The 20,245-nt window shown below is 43.6% G+C and overlaps 1 protein-coding gene across 1 annotated transcript in view; it reads right to left on the bottom strand.

Annotated features, from left to right (window-relative positions):
* The window catches only part of LOC108093683 (neurogenic protein mastermind), a 69,515-nt gene that overhangs the window by 8,112 nt on the left and 41,158 nt on the right, over positions 1-20,245 (bottom strand). Inside the window, 2 exon segments of the mRNA XM_043208324.1 lie at positions 10,967-12,280; positions 12,283-13,089. Coding sequence (XP_043064259.1) covers positions 10,967-12,280; positions 12,283-13,089 — 2,121 coding nt within the window.

Genomic DNA, 20,245 nt, shown 5'->3' with positions numbered 1-20,245 from the left:
TGAGAGCGCCCCCCAAAATGCATATGTACTCTATACTATATACATATATATGTATATATACTGGCAGTATAGAGTGGAAAAGGGGGCGTTGCATTGTGGTGGCCGAAATGAACTACACTATATGCATATGTCATGTGGGTCAAAGGGGGAAGTGGAGCCCAAATTGGAACGGTGGCGCTGCTGGCTGGCTTAAATTATTGGGGTTTGGCTTTGGCTCGTTGCGATGGATGACGCCGATTTGTTTGTTGGCTTCATTTCAAAGGGGTCCCCTCGGCCACAGATACAAGTACTGCTGATACAGATACAGATACAGATACATAAATACCCATAGGCGGCACATGCACCACTCAGGCACACCTGTGGCAAATTTATGAAAGCATTTTAATGGATCGTCTGTCAGAAGTTTACGAGGTCGGATAGGGCCTCCATTGAAATTCCACTGGATATCCTAACAAATTATCAACGGGTTAATTTCGTTGGCTACAGTTCAATGAACTAAAACCTAAATGGAGAACCGAAATTTTAAATATTGAACAAGCGAAAATATATATTCGAATCTCTGGCATGAATAAATTAAGAAGTAATAAATTAATTTCCCCTCTTGATGGCTTGCCAAGTTGCCAGAAATTCCGGCATTTTTCTTCATGAATTGTGAATGCGAGACATCGACAGATATAGAACCTAATCCGGCAGTGATTCCATTACTGGTATTTATGTTTGCTGTGGTTGCAGCTGCCGCCTTTTGCCATTTCTCTCCGTCAATTACGAGGCGGGAGTGCATATAGTTCGGCATGGCAAAAATCAAAAGGCATTCGCAGTTCGCCGTTCCCAGTCGTTCGCTCGACTTGATGGATTTTTAAATTAAATTTAATTTGCAATTGCATTTTTAATTCGCTGCCGCAGTGCTGTAGTCGCCGCTTTAATGGGCCGCTGCTTTAATGCCGCTGCAAAACAACTCGCTTGTAGTGGAGTGTACTGGAGCGAGGAGAAACTGCGGCTAATTAGTGTAAATATTTTGCGTGCCCAGTCCAATGTTTGATTTGGAGCGTAATTGCTGCGGATAATGTGCCAGCTAATGGGGATCATTACTCGATCGATCCGATCTGATCCGATCTGCTGTGATCCCAATCATAATCATATGGCTTCCTGCTTTAACGAGCTGCGAAAGAACAAAGCAATTGGGATCCGATGAGATCAGAGCGTTTATATGCTGCTTATCTGCACACGAAAGATAAGCACAAGCTGAAAGCGGAAAATCCACTGAAATCGGATGACTCACACCGCTGGCATCTGATAGATAAAGCAGCTGCATGGCAACCTCAACAACAACAACAAGAAAAGCAACAATACAACAACAACAACAACAACAACAAACTTCGGACGAACAAAGGCCCGGCGCACGATCAACATCGAAATAGCATTGAGAAGAATTCTTCTCGTCGCGATTCTTTCTCTCGTCTTTCCTCTTTTCGGCTGAATGCATCTATGAGATACAAATGAAATCGCGAAAGCAACGCGGCGATTCTGACTCAGCGAGCGATTCGCAAAAAAACAGAACGTGACAATGCTTACGAAAAAAAAAACATGAAACACGGAAGAACCGAAGGGAAGTGGAAAATCAGAAAGCCAACTAATCGAGATAACATTTTTGCTTACAAATAAAATATTAAGATTTATTTTTAAAGTTCTCAAATTTAATTGGAATTTAAGACAGAAAAAATAGAGTCACTATTAGAGAGTTTTGCAATTCTAAATGCGATAAATTCAAAATCAATTTCTCGTTGCGAATTTTCAACATATTTGCTTATGCATGTGCCGGAACTTTGTCAGCAGAAAGTTCAACATTCGTTAATTTTATTTACACACACACACATACGCAAGCAGGCAGGCACACGCACACGTACGCATATCTACACACACATACACTGGTAAATAGAGGACACAACAGAGTGCAAACAACAAACAAAAAAGCAAAGCTGCAAATTTGGCAGAATTATCGGGCCATATGAAACCCAACTCCCCTGTTTTCTCCCCCCGGTTTTTCACTTTTTCCCTCAGGATCAGCACATCACCTGCATGGAAATTCCCCCTCTGTTTTCACCTAAATTCGATGCGATGCGAGATTCGGCATTGATTTTCCAGCCCACAGATGAAAAACAGCAGGCACTAGGCTGCCTCGAAAGGCATGTTGTTTGCTGTTCGAATTTTTCCAGCAGAATTAGCTAAAAATACGAGATGGCGTACTATATACCGAAAATCGGAAAACTCAAACCGCAACAAGGTCCTGTCGGAATAATTAAGAGCTGTTTATAATAAAAGCATTCCGTTGGCCAGCAAAGAGACTGAACCACCGAAAAGGGAGTAAAGCTAAAGGTTCGTCCCTCCGAAAAACTTAACTTTTTGCACTTACAATTCAGTCCGCTCTCCGCTTTTCCACATCCTCGTCGCTCCATTTTCATCCGCTTTCCACTGCTGCCACTAACCTCAACCATTTACATTTTCAATTACTTTGGCTCGGCGAGTTTTCAAGTGACGAGCATTAGACACGCACCGCAGCCACGCCCCCTCTCAGCCCACGCCCCCTCCATCTAAGATCAAATGAATGGAGCTAGACAATATGAAATTACACATACGCCACGTTGGCCCTCAGAGCAGAAATACGATTCTCGCGTAGGCGTTGACATGTAAAGGCTTATTTCTGCACAAATTAAAACACGGAGCGAAGAATCTTCATTAAAGGTTCGCTCTGCTCGGCTTTCCACCCAAAAACACCCACGAAATGTGGCCATATGACAAAGGAGCCAACAGAACAGAAATTACTTTATTATTTAGCGTGACACTGGTTACCATTACCATTCGCCTCTACATTATATTGATTTTCCTGGGGGACAGGAATAACGAGACAACTTTTTCTACGGCTATATTTAAAGTATTTTCCGAATGACGTCAACTGGGGTTCTATTTAAGGTATATAAAATCTATTTTGGCAAGCCGCCGAATGGAATAATTTTTCAAACTGCATAAGATAGATTATAGTAATATAGCAAATACTTCTGATTTGGTTTCAGTTTATATAAGATGCTATTTATCGAATGAGATATTAAGTTTTTGAAGTAGTTGCAAGAAAACCAGTAAGAGGTAAAAGATTTGCATAGTTTGTCTGTGATTAAGCACAAAGTTCTGAGAGAGATCTGCCTCCTTGATCAAGAGCCACCTGAAACCATTTCAAATCCAGTTGCAATTCCATAATTCCACTTGATCCTCTCACCCTTTGGCAATCCCCTCATCGTTTTCACAGTCGGATTTCGTGTTATGGCCGTAAAAGTGTGGCAAATGTAAGTGAACAACAACTTTCCTGACCACTTGACCTCCCGGGAAAGCCCTCCCATCCATCCCCAGCCCCGCCCCCTTTTCCTTCATCCCGCTTGTTGGCAAAGTAATTAATTTGATAAAGTGGCCGGGCAAAACGTTTCTGCAGTTGGTGGGTGGCTGGGATGGCTGGGTTGGCTGGGATGCCCAAGGTGTTGTTATGAGCGAAAGGGGGCGAAAAGGGGGCGGGGAAGGGCGGTCAGCCAGACATATTTATGGCCGAGAAGCATATATATTTATATACATACCTACATATATATGTATCCTTGTATGTGAAGTGGCAACAGATTGTGCGTTCTGTTTGGGCAGTTAATGAAATGAGTTCGGTTGTCAACGAAAACCCTGGGAAATGTCACTGGAAATTATTTTGCGTGTGACCAGAGCAACAAAACTTAATGGAATTTCAAATGTCGTAACATGTGCGTGTGTGTCTGAGAGTGTGTTAGTGTGCGTGTGTGTTTGGATTGGAAGTGCAGTCGCTATAGCATCCTGCTTTATCCTGCCTAGAATTTACACTTGACCAAGACTCGTTTGTTTGCCCAGTGGCAAACACACTGCCTTTGCCTCGTTTGCTCATCGTCGGTGTTCTGTACATTTTGCCTGGATTCTCTGGGTCTGAGTGGCGCATGAAATTCAAACAAATTGGGCAAATACTTTGTTTTTGATATGAATGCCAGCCTTGTCTGCCAGTTTGTCTCGCTCTGTTTTTCTTTCTCCATCTCAAATAAAAACTAATTTGAATATGGGGCTGCAATTGTTGATAACAACAACCAACCGACTTGTGAGCCAGAAAATACCGGACTAACTGATACCTAAGCGAACGAAAGTTTTTACACCGCCCAAAGCCAATCTAAATAGACCCGAAACAAAATACATATAAAATAAAATAATATAATACAACAGCTAGGAAAGGCGGAAAACATTTTGTAAATCTTTTTTGGCAAGCTTTGGCTCTAGTTGGAATCGCTTTTTATGCCCTGGCAGCCTATAAATATGCGACGTGAGCTGTTTGCAGAAAGCAGAAAGCGCACACCAACACAGAGAAGCCTCACACACACACACACACTGCAGAGGGAGCCTTGTAAAAAGCGTAGCATACTTTGCAGCGTCCACCAGGATTTGTTGTGAGATTAGAAAAATTAAACTTAGGAAAAGGATAAGAGAGCGAGATAGAGAAAAAGAGCGGGCAAGAGGATATGGCAGAAGGAGTAGCTGTTGAATAGCAAGTGGCGACAAGCAAATTATAGCAAATAAAATGCAAAACCAGTAGCTTGAGCTAAAACTTCGTTCGCGAATAATTTCCATTAAAATAGATTAAAAACTGAAATATTTATATATACCTAACTCCCTGCCTTTGTGTCTGTGTGTGTTTGTGTTTGTTAGGAAGTGTGTGTGTGTGTGTGTGGGTGCGATCCGGATGCCCCAAGGAACAGAAAGTATTAAAAGTACTTGCCACTTGCTTACGCATTCCTGCTGCCACGTCTTCATCTCCGTGTTATATGAAGCAGATTACATGGCATAATAATCACGATGAAGGGAAAGACACGGGCACACACACACACTCTGCACCCTACAACCTATTATATAGAAAAAGGGGGGCTTCGGGGGGTTAAGAACACGCGCAAATATTAAATTTTATGCCGGCAGCCAGGGAAAATAGCTGAGGGGAGGTGCTGAAAGAAAACGCCGCAGGGAAATGCTGGGCAAAGCGGAAAGGTAGCAATCAAAGTGGCCAGGTGGGAAAGCCAAGGGAGGGGAAACTCCCCCGAAAAAAGAGATAGAAGCAGGCTAAGCCCCAGGAAAATGAAATGTTCCAGCTAAATGCTGAGGATGTGTGAATAAACTGATTGATATTGCTGGCATAAGCTGTCGGATAATCCCTCAAAGTCTGCGAACCGCAAAAAGATGGTAGCTATAGTTTCGATTCGAGAATTCAAGATATTAAAATGGAAAACTACAGAGTAGTAGAAAGCGGAGAGGAGAAGAGTAAAAGTAGAATGATTTTCACACATCTTCAAACTCTGGCAAAACACTTAACCCCAAAACAGCGTCAAAGTTCATCAACTTTTCCGCTCACCTTTTCCCGAAAACTCTCAACACCTGCAAATTGATTGAAACGCAGCCAAAGGCGGCGCGGGAAGGAAAACAGAATAAAAATATTACGAAACTTCGCTTTCGCAGCGAGCAACAATTCAATGCGCCAAAAACCATTTTCCAACCCCGCCACCCGGAAAATCCTGTTGAAACTGACAGGAATGGGAATATAAAAGGTAAATAATGTGACCTTTGAGAGCATCAAATGCGTTAGGTAATAGGCCCAGCCAGAAAAACAAAAACTGAAACTGAAACTGGATTCACAAACGGAGGAGGAGTATCCGAAAAAGAAAAGAGAACGAGCACCGAATTCGTTGAATTATGAAGGAGCAGTGAAAATGCTATGTTTTCCTTTGTTGCCAAACTTTTTCGCTCATAAATAGGCTGTTTGTCTCCCTTTTTCACTTATAGCCGAAGTTCTCGTTCCCGTTTTCCGTGGGCGTTAAATTTATAGAGGTTAATACCGTTATACGGCTGTAGAATCTGCCAAATAAGTCCCGGGCCCATAATCCCTGCCAGCCGAAGTTATGTGTAGAGTTGTCGGGAATCTGCGGGCCCAACTGAATTTCGGGGATTTGTTTTTATTGCCTTGGCGCCTGCGCATTGTTCGGCCAGCGCTTTTCCGCCGTTTTCCGCTTTTTCCGCCTTTTCCATTTCATTATAAGTACTTTGGATGCTGCCTAGATCTCCACTTGCACGAGGTTATAAATTATTTATTGCTTTTTGATACAAGGCGACTTCAAGTTCGAAGTTGCGAGGGTTTGGTCGCATGTGCTCGCTCGCATTTCCCGCTTACTTCATTAAGTCGCCCGGGCCAAGTCGTAAAATCTGATATGGCCCTCTCCTCATTTCGCCCATCTAGCTGTCTCTTTCGTTGCCCCCGTCCGTGTATCTGTCTGTCTCTTTCTGCGGCCGCCTGGCAAGTATAATTTCCGCACATTTTCACGTTTTGCACATTTCCGCTGCATACTTTTGTGCGCCCTGGCATTTTGATGACGCTTTCGCCTGCGGATCGACCAACCGAAGCCTGCGTCCCTCTTTCTCCACTTTCTCCACTCTTTCTCCTCTCTCATTTCTCCTTTCTTTTTTCTTGTTTTTGTATTTTATACAAATTCGTTGGCTGGTGGCTAGAACTATAACTGCACGCTGTTGTTGCTGGCATTTTAACGAGTTAATGCAGGACATGCAAAATGGCCAACATTTTGAATTCATTGAACTTTTAGCCGGCGATACGGTTGTTTTTGGTCTGGCTGTTGCCTGGTTTTTGTGGCCCGTCGGTTGCTTTGGTTATTCGTGTAGCTTTCATTCTGTTCAATAAGTATCTGGTAAACTTTATTCGAATTCTTTCGGCGCTGTCGAACTTTTGTTCCGACTGAAAGGGTAGACTTTCGTATTCGATGAAGGGTTTTTGGGATATGGAGTTACAACTCATTTGAAGTCTTCTTTTCTGCACAACATCATTGAAACTGAGAAGGTTTTTCAAGAAGGTGCTATGCAATTCAGTTGAGTTGAGTTACCAACTAATCTACATATTTTTGAGCCAAATGAAAAGCCCTTCAGAATGTCCTTTCCTTCCTCTTGGTTAAAAACCTCATTAGTGAAATGTACAATTTTCTTTAACCCGCCGCTCCTTCACTCCGCTTTTCCACTTCAAATTCATATTATTCTCCCTATTTTGTGTGCTCCCTGCTTAATTTATTGTGCATATTCCACCATTTGCTTCGTGCGCCGCCATTCTTTGTCATATCCATTGTACATTTTACACTTGGCCCGCTCATTTCTTGCACTTAAGAGGCTTCCCCACAGTTGGCTCCCCCATGAAAAATACTATTGAGCTGGGAAAACTCGTTGAGTCCGATGCTGTTTTGGCTTTTTGCAACCCTCGCAGCCGAATGCCGCCTCCTCTTTGGGGCATTTTTAATGAGTCCTATGCAAATATATCGTTAGACTTAAGTGTGTATACGTGTTGTGTCTTGGCCCGATAAGCGAGCCAAAGGATTCGCCGGGACAGCCTTTGATTATGGCCAGCCACCAGCCACCAGCCTTCAGCTTCCTCCTCCACTGGGGAGAAATCGCAGTGGGGGCGGAAAACTCGACGCCTCGAGGGCGAGGAAAAACAAGGCTGAGTGGCCAGTGGTTAGTCGGAATAAAAAATTATAATAAACCCCCAAAAATTTCAATCTCAATCGTCAACAAGTTTCGCCTCCTCAAACTGCCTTTCCCCCTTCCCCCAAATCTCTTCCCCCTTTTTTTTGCACGGCTCTCAACTTGCTTCAACTATTTTCCTATGCAGCTAGGGGTTAGGGTTAGGGTGGCTAAGAGGGAAAAGTCTCAGCCAGCCGAGGGTTAATGCATGAACGAAATTCATGGCAAAACTTGAGCTAAATGCGCCCAGGAAACCCTACACAGGAAAAATCAATTGCAAAGGATATAAAATCAATTTGAAATTAATATATTTATATATCTTTCCTAATTTCAAATGCTGATTATTATTTTGAACTGGTTTTCCTGTAATTACTAAGTAGTTTTTTTTGATCGAAATTATAGATTTCGCAGTTTTTCCCTGTGTAGCTGACCAAAAATCGGACGAAATGCCGTTGCCGTGTCCCTTTTTCGACCAGGCCAAAAACCAACTTGGCTCTCTCCCTCTATCTTTCTATCCCCCTCTCCATTTCCATTCCCACTTCCACTTCCTCTTGCATCTCCCTTTTCTCGTTTCCCGTTTCTCTCTTTTATGCTTTTTGGCTGTTCTCTGATGAAAACTACTCAGCGACATGAAACTTAACTTAAAAAGTTTTGCACTTTCATTTTGTAAATGAAATGTTGGTGCTCTTCTTGTTGGTGTTGCTTTTGTTTTTGTTGTTTTTGGTGTTGCTTTTGTTGTTGTTGTTGTTGCGAAATAACAGGAAAACAATTTGGAGCGGATAATGAATATGGGTTAGGTTTAGTGCATACGAGTATATGTATATGTGTGAGTGTGTGTGTTTGCGAGTGTGCGAGGATGCATGTGGCCAGGGAATATTGCTTTTGTGAGAGCGATTCCCTCGCTTTTCCGCAAAAATAGTCCCTCAAAGGCAAAGGGGGCGGGGAGCGGGGGGCAGGGGGCGGGGCAATGAAGTGATGAATGCATTACTATATGGATGAGTGATGACGGAGCCCAGTAAATGTTCATGGGCTCATGCACTTGGGGTTGATGCCGAAAATTCATCATAAATACGGATCAAAAAGATACAAGAGGGTGCTATCCTCAACTTGGCAGGGAAGCAAGTTTGAATTGGTGTGGGCGTGTTTGGTAACTAACGTGTAATGCATTCCCTGTGACCTCTTCCCTTTCTAACTGTGAAGCAAAGTGGTTTTTAATTATAAACGGAAGTGAGAAACTGAAACTAGGAGCTTTAAATCACTTACAAATGTTTTAAGCATACTCATATCAACAAGAACAAGAAGTAACTTAAACTTTTACAAATATTTTATATCATAAATCTAAAGGCATTAACATAGTGCAGCTTAAATGTTTTTCCTAAAATTGAAAATACTTTTTCCAACTCGATCTTCTAAGGCTTCTCACGTTTCTTTTGCACCCCTTGATTGCTTTTCCTACCCAAAGCTTAGTTTATTTCGTTTCTTTCTTGGTTTTTCCCTAGCTTCTTTTTACTCCTCAAAAATGAAGTTTCCAACCCAGAAAAACTCCAAGCTACAATCAAGAGTAGAAGCAATCGTAGCAATCCTGGCTCAGTCTTTTCTTTTCCTGTTTCGCCCCAGCAATGTTCGGTTGACGCTCACGTAATGAAAATGGCGCACTTGGAACTCGGGACATTCGAAGGGGCGGGTGGAAAACGGGGACGAGAGAAGGACACCGAGGCAGAGACAGAGCGCCAGGACTCTCGCTCGCTGCCGAGGACTCACTGAAGCCGAGCGCCAGGTCGCCGAGCAATTTTATGAACAGATGTGTGGTAAAATTAATGGACAGAGATAAACTCGGCTGGCGAGTGGAAATGGAAAATCGAGGGTTAAACGCGAAACCAGAGAACGAGCGAGAGCAGAAGAGAGAGAGAACAAGAAAGGAAGCTAGCTTCGGCAAGCCGAAGCTTATATACCCTTGCAGTCATCAAATATTTCGAACAGAATACACAAAGGCTAAACAACATCGAAGCAACGACGACTTTTCTATTAATTTTTCATATTTTTGACTATTGTTCATATGACAGCTATATGATATAGTTGTCCGATTTTGATGAAATTTTATTTGTTATTCAAGAGTCGTTAGAAAACTCTATATTCCAAAAATCATGATTTTCTGATGAGAAATAACGGTGTTATCATTTTATTTCCGTTAATTCTATATAGATTTTTCGATCTTTCCTATGGCAGCTATATGATATAGTTGTTGGATTTTTATGAACATTTTTTTATGAACCAAGGCTAGTTAAAAAACTTGATACTCAAAAAATCATAGTCGTGTGATGAAAAACAATCACCTTATCAATTTATTTCCATTAATTCTATATATATTTTTTGATCTCTCCTATGGCAGCTATATGATAGAGTTATCCGATTTCGATAAAATTTAACCCGAAATTCAATAGTAACTAGAAAACGCCATGTGGAAGAAATCAAGTCGATCTGATCAAACACAACGGCGTTAGAATTTTGTATTTCAATCTCTTGTATGGGAGCTATCCGATATAGTCGGCCGATCCGGCCCGTTCCGACTTATATACTGCGTGCAATAACTACACACCTTTTGGGAAAGTTTCAGCAAGATAGCTTTAAAAATGAGAGACTAGTTTGGGCAGAAACGGACAGGAGGACAGACGGACAGACGGACAGACAGACAGACGGACAGACGGACAGACGGACAGACGGACAGACGTACAGACGTATTTCGATTCAGATGGTGATGCTGATCAAGAATATATATACTTTATGGGGTCTAAGGTGTCTCCTTCACTCCGTTGCAAACTTCTGGCCAAAATTATAATACCCTTTGCTCTGCAAGGGTATAAAAATAGCTGAGAGCGAGAGAGAATGAGTGCGGGAAAAGCGGGCAAAGGTTCGTTTGCTCGGCTTGTTTGCCCCAACATGATTTATGATCCTTTCCCAACAACAAAGTAACAAAACCAACACAAAAAAAAAAAAAAAACAAAGAAGATAAATATAAGGAAAACAAGCCGTTTTCAGGCTGAGTGAAATGCTCGAGTGGAAAACGGCGAGCGGCGAGTTTCACTCGATGTGGAAAAATCCACCCCGTGGGAGCTTTTCTGCTTTTCTGCTGTCGGGATTTTCGTGAAAAGCTGTTGACTTCGTTACGCTGATAACTTAAATATGCATGGAAATTCACATACGTGTCAATGGCATTAAGTAGCGTTATGTTATTGGATGAGCTTCATCGCCTGTTTTTAGGGCTCTCACTTTTTTGTGCTTCGTTCGTTTCGGGTTTATTGGGTTTTTTAACTGAGTGGCAAAGGGATACTATGTATATATATAATAAAATGAAGCTAACCTGAATGCCATGGGCTCCGCCGCCCTGTTGGCTAATGTGCAACTGCTGCGTCTGCTTCATCTGCAGCGTTGTGGTCGTCGACTGCTGCTGCTGCGGTGCATTGGAGGCATTGCCGCCGGGCCCGGCATTCGGATTATTCTGCTGCCCGTTGCCGGCATTTCCGCGCTGCTGCTGCTGCTGCGGTCCACCGCCAGGCTGCTGCTGCTGCGCCAGATTGCCCGGCTGCTGCTGCTGCTGCGGGTTGCCATTCGGCCCTCCCCTCGGCGGGCAGTTCAGGAAGTTGGCCGCCGCATTCGCGTTCTGGTTGCTGAACGGCGAGTACTGCTGCTGCTGCTGCAGCTGCTGCTGCTGTTGCTGCGGCACCTGTTGCTGCTGCTGCTGCTTGCTGAAGTTCGGCACGCCTCCCATTTTGGGCTGCTGCTGCTGCTGTTGCTGCTGGTGGTGTTGCTGTTGCTGCTGCTGCGCCTGTTGCTGTTGCATGGCCTGCTGCTGCTGCAGGCGCTTGAGATCGAAATCGTTTTGAGATGAGTAGAAGAGCTCCTGCTTGATGTCCAGGAAGTTCTGCTGCACATTCATGCCGGCCCCCGGGCCAGGACCCTTCTGGTGGAACTGCGGCGGCAGGTGTTGCTGCTGCGGCTGCTGCTGCTGTTGCTGCTGCGCCTGCTGCTGCTGCTGCTGCGGCCCGTTGGGACCCAGGCCAAAGTCGTTGGGGAAGCCACCTCCGTAGTCGTTGTACCGACCCGGTTGTCCCTGTCCCATCATCTGGCCGTGTTGCTGCTGCGCCTGCTGCTGCTGTTGCTGCTGCTGCTGCTGCGGGTTCATGCCGTGCGGGGGGCGGGGGAATCCGCCCATGCCGCCCATGGCGTTCTTGTGCTGGTGCTGCTCGGCCATTTGCTTGAGTGTCTGGGCGGCCAGCGGATGTTCGGACATGAGATTACCAGAGTTGCCACCATTGCCACCCGAGTTGGGAGCAGCGCCGCCGCCATTCGGACCGTTGGGGAAGCCACCTGGGTTGCCGCCAGGGTTGCCACCACGCATCTTCATGCCCGGGTTGTCCAGACCCAGGCCGAAGCCACCGAAGCCATGGCCCAGTCCACCCTCGGACTTCACATTCAGGCTGTTGATCAGATCCTGGGCATTCGGGGGCTCCACCTTGATGCCGTCCTCCGTTTTGATGTCCAGCAGCGGTTTCTCATCGAAGCCGTCGAGGAAGCTCGGATTGAAGTCCTGCAGGTTGCTGATGAGATCCTTGAAGGTGTCGTTGTTCTCCGAGTTGTCGTCGCCCAGCAGATCGGGAAAGTTGGGGAACTGCCCCCACCACCCACATCCTTGTCGAGCGATCCGAGATCGGGGAAATCGTGATCCGGTTCCCGTTTGCACTCCACCAAGTTGGCTAGGTTGCCCAGGGCCGACTTCTGCTGGGCGGACATCATGTTGGGTGGCATACCCATGCCGCCAAGCCCACCGGCCACGCCCCCGGGACCCGTGGCCATGCCGCCGGGTCCCCCGCCCCTTCCATTATTGCCGAGGCCTCCCAGTCCGCCGCCTTGTTGCTGCTGCTGCTGCTGATGATCGCCTGGGTTGTTGTTGCCGTTGCCGTTACCGTTGTTGCCAGGACCGCCGTTGTTGTTGCCACTGCCGCTGCCGCCGCCACCGCCGCCCCCTCCGCCACCGCCGCCGCCGCCGCCCACACCTGGTTCGCTCTTCACCGATGTGTTGGTCAGCGCCTTCACAGTGACATTCGTGCTGATCTGCTGCGGCTGCGAATTGGCCGCCGATGTGGTGAACTCCAGTTGCTGTACGATTTCCACCGAGAACTTTGTTAGATTCTCTGAGCCGTTGTTGTTGCTGTTGCCGCCATTGTTGTTATTGTTGTTGTTGTTGTTGGGGCCGTTGCCATTGTTGTTGCTGCTGTTGTTGTTGTGGTTCGGGTTGTTGCCATTGCCATTGCCGGTATTGGAGCCATTGTTGTTGTTGCTGTTGCCGCCGTTGTTCGCATTCGAATTGCCGTTGTTGTTGTAGCTATTGCTGTTGTTATTGTTGTTGGGCAACTTGTGCGGCGGTTCATTGTTGTCAGCGCCATTGTCAACATCCTCCGCAGGTCGTTTAAGGAATTTTTGTTGCTAAACGGAAAGAGAGGATCGCAAAAGTACAAGTTAGTGGGAAGGTGTAGAATAGTGTTGAGAAGCAATTTAAAAATTAATGTATCATATAGTAATATAAAAAGTATTCAAATAAAAAGAAATTATATATTTGCATTAAAAATATTTAGTTAGTTTAACTTCCTATCATATTTATAAACATACATTATATAAAGTCAACATCAGTTCCGAAGTCTTACCCAAATATTCATAGATAGTTCGTTTATAGCTTATGCTGGCTTGGGCGAAGTTGAGTTTTTAGTTTTTCAGTAGTTCAGACATTAAGAGTCAAGAGCCGAGTTTGGAAAACACTTCGATATATATATATACACAGAAGTTCAAGTAGCTGGGGCTCGAATTCGAGGCGCGCGTTGGGAAATTCGAGTCGGAAAGTTGTGGGGAGATTTTAGGCTGCCACTCGATGGGGAAAACTTTTCCGGCCAGTGTTGTGTAATAACGTCGACAGTGCTGAGCAGCGTCGAAAGTTTTGCATTTTGTTGCGTTTGCTTCGCGGGCGCATTTGGCTTTTTGATTTTCTTCACAGTTTTTCTCCGTCGATCTTTTGTTCTTTTCTTTTGATTGTAATTTGATTTGTTCAGCTGCGACGCACACAGTGAGAAATTACACATAAATTATTGAAACACATGTACACCATTGAAGAGCCGCTCGATTCGATTAACACTCAACAACAATGGCAACAACATCGCTGACTTGGCAAGAGTAATCGAAAGAAATTCACTTGCAAGACGTGCACAAATTATTGAAAAGCCGTAGCGAAATTTCATGAAAATCGCAAGTGCGCAAAGGCAAAATGGCAAAAATCACACACAAAAAAATGTCACAAAAAAGTATACAAAAATCGTAAAAAACACAGAGAGGTAGCAAGAAGCAGAAACAATAACATAAAAGGCAAGACACTTCTAATCAGTGGCAGAAACGCCGGCGCCGACGTCGACTGAGGCAGCGACTGCGACCGAGGAGTGAGAACCAGAACATCAGCGTATCTGTGTGAGCGATTGTGCAGATGTGTGCGTTGTGTTGGCGTCGGCGCTGCCTTTGATTTTGTTTCTGTTCTGCTTTACTTCAGCGCTTTTAATACCCCTTGATCGTATAATCGAAGGGTATTTCTTTTCGGGATGAAATATGATGCAAAATAATAAAGAAAAAAAATGAATAAAAGGAAAATCTGTATGGAAATAAAGATCTGGCTCTTAAGAAAAAAAAAACTGCCTCAATTTGATTTAAGAAAACTTATGATTTAAATTATGTGTATTTTCTAATGTAAGGTAACTTCTACTTTCAGAACTTCACCAATTAATGCTTACTCAACTCTGATAAACCACAATTTATCCCCCAGTATCGCATGGTCGAAAAACTCCACTCGAATCATTCCCACTTGGCTCGCTTGTAAGTGAATAACAGCAGAGGAAAAAAAGGAAGACGAAGGCGAAAAAGCGAGAAAAACAATCACATTTAAATCAGAATGTGTTTGCTTTTCAGTTTTTATTTTCATGCCCCCGTACAGGCCAAGCGCGCGCGACTTTTGCTGTTTATTTTGTTTTTAATTAATGCAAAATGTATACAAAATAGCCGCGAATAGGCGCAGCAACCAACACAATGACATGTGAGTGGGGTCGCGAGGTGTGCGTGAGTATCTGTGTGAGTACTCAGTGCACACGATACAATACTTCACCGTAAAGCAGAAGAAGAAGCGAAGACTCAGTTGCAAGTGTGCGGAAAGTTGCGAAATACTTTGGATAACCGCAAGTGACTCGTTTCTGGGGTGCAGAATAATGCAACACACTTATAAAATGTTCTGTGCATCTACCTTAATGCAGTCAAGATTCGTTAAAAGTAGTCTGGAACTAGGAATACATCATTGTGAACCACAAAATCAGGAATTTCCATTCACACTCCTTTTTAATCTATTCACTTTAAGCTGGTTTGGAAGCAAAAATAAATGTGGATTGAAGTAAACCAAAGAATTTCAAGTTTAGAAATTACTACTAATTAAACATAAATTCCGACTAACTGGCCTTTTGCGGTTTGAGCTGTTCTCCCTATAAATAAATCCTTTGAGCGAGGAGAAAACCACAACCACTCACTTAACGACAAAACCCCAAGGAATATCCTCTTGACCAGCAAAGTTCCCACCCTCAGGTCATCGATAGCCACTCAATCGCTGGTTAAACAATTACATTCGCCGGCAAAACGATCCCCAAAATGAATAACTGAGTGAATAGCATTCATTACGCATTCACATTCATGCACAAGCCCACACTCACGAAACACTTTCGCCTAATAAGTTTATGGCACTTTACAACACTCGAAATGCGATGCACACAATTGGCCCGTTTCGGCCATCTCCACTCCACCATTTCTCCCTCCCATCTCTTCCATTTCCCCCGCTCCTCTCCTCTCCGCTCCTCTTTTCTCCATTTTCTGTGTGTACTACCGTTCGTTTCGATACACGCGCCAACACTTTTCCCCATTCGCTTAGCTCATTATGAATAAATGACGTTTCATAAATTTGTTTTTCCCTGCGCCTCTGCCGGCGCTTCTTCTTCTGCTGCCAACATCGATCATGCCGTCTCTTTCACTGCCCCCTATCTGCACATCGGCTGTCCCTTTCGCTGGCTGTATCTGTAAATGTATCTGTGCTTTTCGTATCTTCCGATGGAAACGTGACACAAAGAATGCAAACTTGCGTTGACCAAATGCGGTGGGAAAACCGAAGGGGGAAAGTGGAAAGGGTGCCCGTGTAATATGTAACCTATTGCAGAAAGAGAAAGATACACGCGGGCAGAAAGAGAGCGGTAGCTCACACAATTTACAAACTTAAAAGTAATTTAGTTTTTTACGACTCCACAGCGGTAATAAAAATGTTTTGCCCGCTCCGTACTGCCGCCCCCACCACCACACTCACTCACTCACTGCCCATCTTTTCCACCTATAACTATGGTATAGTCGTACCCTTTAACCACCTCCCCCAACCCTTCAACCTTCTTTACCCGCCCCTAATTCCCCACTACATTTACTGCATTTACATTTATCGATGCGTCGCCTCCAACGTCGACATCCTCATCTTCGCCTTTGCCTCGTTTTGGCTTGGCTTTTATGTCTTGAGCTTGTCGGTGGTGGAGCTTAATAACTTTGTCGTGGGGTAAGTGCCTGGGGTCTACGGTGTACTGAAAATCGAAGCTTCGACTCAAAGAAGTAGCGCTCGCATTGTTAAAAGTTAAACCGGAATTAGAGCCAGAGATAAAGGTTTTGTGTCCAGGACCATTTCAAAGATCACAAAGTTTTCAATTTCAGAAAGAGAAAGTCCAAGCTTTAAGGACTTTTATAAAGGTATTCTTAAATTTCTTTTCAAAGCCCTAGTTAGTTTATATTTTATGTTTTATTTTTTAGATTGCCCGAAAAGAAAGTCAAACATTTCAAAGCTCATGACTCGCTGACTGTATCTTCACTCTCTATCAGTCTGCCCCACTCTTTGATACATTTTCTGTTTGCTCTACGCGCAAATGAAATAAAGCAGCAGAAATTATGCCGCGAACCTTGACACATTAAAAATAAACAACAACAAAAGCGTGAGTAAGAAGACGTCACCCATCTCTCTCTGCCCCGCGTATTCCCCTCTCGCTTCCACCGGCTCCACCGCGCAGCTAGTAAAAATTTTGCGTGTAAAAATAAAAATGTGGAAAAGCTTCTTTCCACGTTGGCGACGTTCGGTTTGCATGAATTTCGTTTTCATGATTCCAATGCATAAACAAAAGAGAGCGCGTCCAACGCGTCGTATGATTAATGCGAATTAGCGGCGAATCCAAACCGACACTCTCGGCCACTCAGCACCAGGAAAACGAACAAAAAACACAAAACCAAAATATAGCTATATAGCAGCTAGCCCCAAAACGGAAATCGTCTCGTCCCCAAACAAAAAGCAACAGAAAAACACATCAAATGTTTCGTGGAAAGCCTTCGGTTTGCGCTCGTGTTGTTTGATTAGTTGGTTGGGTTGCCAGTTGCCAGTTGCCAGTAGCTAGTTGCTACTTGCTACTTTGTGTGGTAAATGGTATATGGGTGCTGAGAGACAGGAACTGGCAGATGATAGAGGAGGAGTCGCCATGGATTCCCATGAAAATGGCGGCCGAGAAGGCCAACGCGTATATGAGGTGTAATCAACAAGATTAAGGCTACTGCACGCCTGGCTTAAGTATTTAATATTTATTTCACGGAAAGTGATTAATAGTTCCAGGCATTTACTGGAATTTGAATGATAATATTTTGAGTGAGTTAAAACATAGTCATCACAATTCATGATCAGGAGATCAACTAACAAAGTTTTTATAATAAAAAAAAAACTATATAAAAAGGATAAATTTAAACAACTGGTTCAATTTAATTTGTATTTAAATGAAATGTATTCCCCTAGCTCTTTGTCAACCTCTTTTTTCAGTCTCACTCTTTTGGCGCATTTTCTCCTTTGGCAGTGTCCCATCATTTATTCACAACAATTAATTAAAAGTGTAACTTAAAACGTTCGCTCAAGTGTCAGCCATAACAGAAAAGCCCCACCCCTCCCCCTCGCCCTTTGCATCGACCACCTCCCGACGAGCGCCTCCCCCAATTAATTCCTGGCTATTTTAACCGTTTCTTACCCCATATTCGCCTGGCACATGCGGCGTATGCGTAATGTTTTGGCCTTGTTTAGCGTTCCACTATTTTCGCAGCCCCTTCCACATGCCTTTCAACCCAGAGAAACCCCCTCTTTGCTTACTCGCATTACATTTTCCATACTATTAATTTTTTGCACTTTATTACAAAGTTGGTGGCAGCAGCGAAATGAAAAAAAATCAGCGAAAATATGAAGTGAATTATAAATCATTATTCAACTCATTTAACTGAGCTGGCGGATGAGGCCCAATGGGAAATTATGTTTACCAAAAATTAATTAAACAGCAGTAGCAACAGTAAAAGCAATAAAAGTAAGATTAATGTAGTCGCAGGCAGCGACGCCTGCAGAGGCAGTGGCAGTGGCAGCATCAATTTCCGCAACGCCAAAAGGCTAAGCCAGATTTCTCGGTTTGGTTTCAGTTTTGCTTGTTGCTCGCTCTGCGGCAATTGTTGCTATTACTATTGCTGTTGTTTCGCCCGAGAATTCCAAGACGCTGTTTGTCTCTCACTATTCAATTATACACGAAAAGACAAAAGCGTTGGAGCAGTTCAACAATATGGGCAGCTCTGAAACACTCTAGAATAATATTAGCCAGAACATATGATTTCCTGATAATAAAAGAAAGGTTGCCTGAATGTGAACTGCTGTTAGAAATTCTTTACTAAAGTATTGTTTTATTTCAATTTTAATTGAAAACAAACTAAAGTTCGAAAATGGTTTTAAAAAACTGTAAAAAACAACATTATGATCTTCTGATAAACTGTATATTATAATATTTTATAACCTTTCATTTTTCTGGATCCCCGCCACTTTACTGCAGTTAAAAAAGCCGTCAAAGAAAATCGTGGAAAAACAGAGCAATTATCTAAATGTAACAGCGGATTTATAACTAAATCCCCCGCTGATCACTATCGAAATTTGCATAATTCAAAACCGTTAATCAGCCCAATTGTTTCCACACTGCAGGCACACACACTAATGCACAAATGGCCATTAGTATATGCACATCTGAACGAAATGAATACGTAAGTGCAGATACACAATTCCAAACGTGCTCTACTTCATGGCATTGTGAGCATGCCCCACTTTTTGGTGAGGGCATAACAAACGACCAATTGCTCGCTCAGATCTGTTCCTCCTTTTCCTCCACTTCTTGGCCACTTGTCTAAGCAAAATGCGTAACACACACTGAAACACACGAGAACTCACACACACACACACTCGCAGTCACGCGGAGAAATCAAACAGAAACAGAATTTAACGTAGGCTTTGGCGAAAAAGTTCACTTTGATATTTTAGCAGGCCACTAAACATAAAACTTAAAAATTTATGAAAAACCGAACAATTTTGTAGAACGCAAAGATTCCCGAACGGATTTACTGCAATGTAATTAATGGCTTCAATCGAGCCAAAAGAGTGGGAAAAGGCAGACAGACGCACACTTTTTGCTCAATTTTCCTCCTGATTTATTTAGCACATTTGATTTATGATTTTTAATTTCTGCCATTTTACGTCTTACGTGAGTCTTACGAAGTCTTCTGCACCTAATAAATTTGCATTTGCCATGCACAATTTCTCGCCGAAGAGCCAGATAGGACAAAAACGAATAAAATGTCAAATAAATAAACAGGGCAGATGACGGGGGATGATGGGATGAGTAAGAGATTTGCTTGAAATAACATTATAATAAAGCAAACGCTTCGCCACAATATTTCCATGAAAAAAAAGCTTGAGCCGAATGACATGACACAGAAATAAGGGTTTTTCGATCGCATCAGATCAGATTAAAGAATCAAATTGTTTTGCTTGATTAACTGAGTTTGCATTGATAACAATGTTGTTAGATTTATTTGTTTGTATGAAATGTTTGCATGTTTTCGCTAAATCACCGATTTTGATAAGAATATTTGCGTAATTTCTGTTTGTTGAAGACTAATTGGTTACTTTTTGGTTTTCACTTTTTACACACTAACATTTTTATCACTTGAACACTTTAAGTTTAAGTGCATTTTTGTTTAGTATTTCTTTTTAATATGTTTTCTTTTGTTATATTGCTGTTGTCGTTGGTGTTGTTGCTGTTGTTGTTGCTGTTGCTGTTGTGTTTTTATCGCCGAGTGAACGAACCGCAGAAAAAAGTAACGCACAGCTTTTCTTTGGCTAGTGTTGCTGCCGTGCGGCTATTACTGCTGCTGCTGCTGCTGCTGCTGCTTGTGTTGCTGTTGCTGGTGTTGCTGCTGCTGCTGCTGGCTCAGCTGCTGCTGCTGGTTTGTCGTGCGCCGTTTGGCAGTCGGTTGAGTACTGGCACGAGCCGCTGTCAGCGAAACCAAACGAACCGACTTCGACCGCCGACGAGCGACGCCAGCCGCAGCAGCAGCAACAACAGCAGCAACAACAGCAGCAACACGACAGCTACAGCGACGCCGGCAGCGAGAAAGTTTGCTTTTTGCATTGTTGCAGCGCTGC

This window comes from Drosophila ficusphila, unplaced genomic scaffold, assembly GCF_018152265.1.
Source record: "Drosophila ficusphila isolate 14025-0441.05 unplaced genomic scaffold, ASM1815226v1 contig_414, whole genome shotgun sequence".
In the NCBI taxonomy this organism is placed as follows: Eukaryota; Metazoa; Arthropoda; class Insecta; order Diptera; family Drosophilidae; genus Drosophila; species Drosophila ficusphila.
The sequence above is the reverse complement of the archived record's forward strand: the minus strand, read 5'-3'. Positions and strand labels throughout refer to the sequence as shown.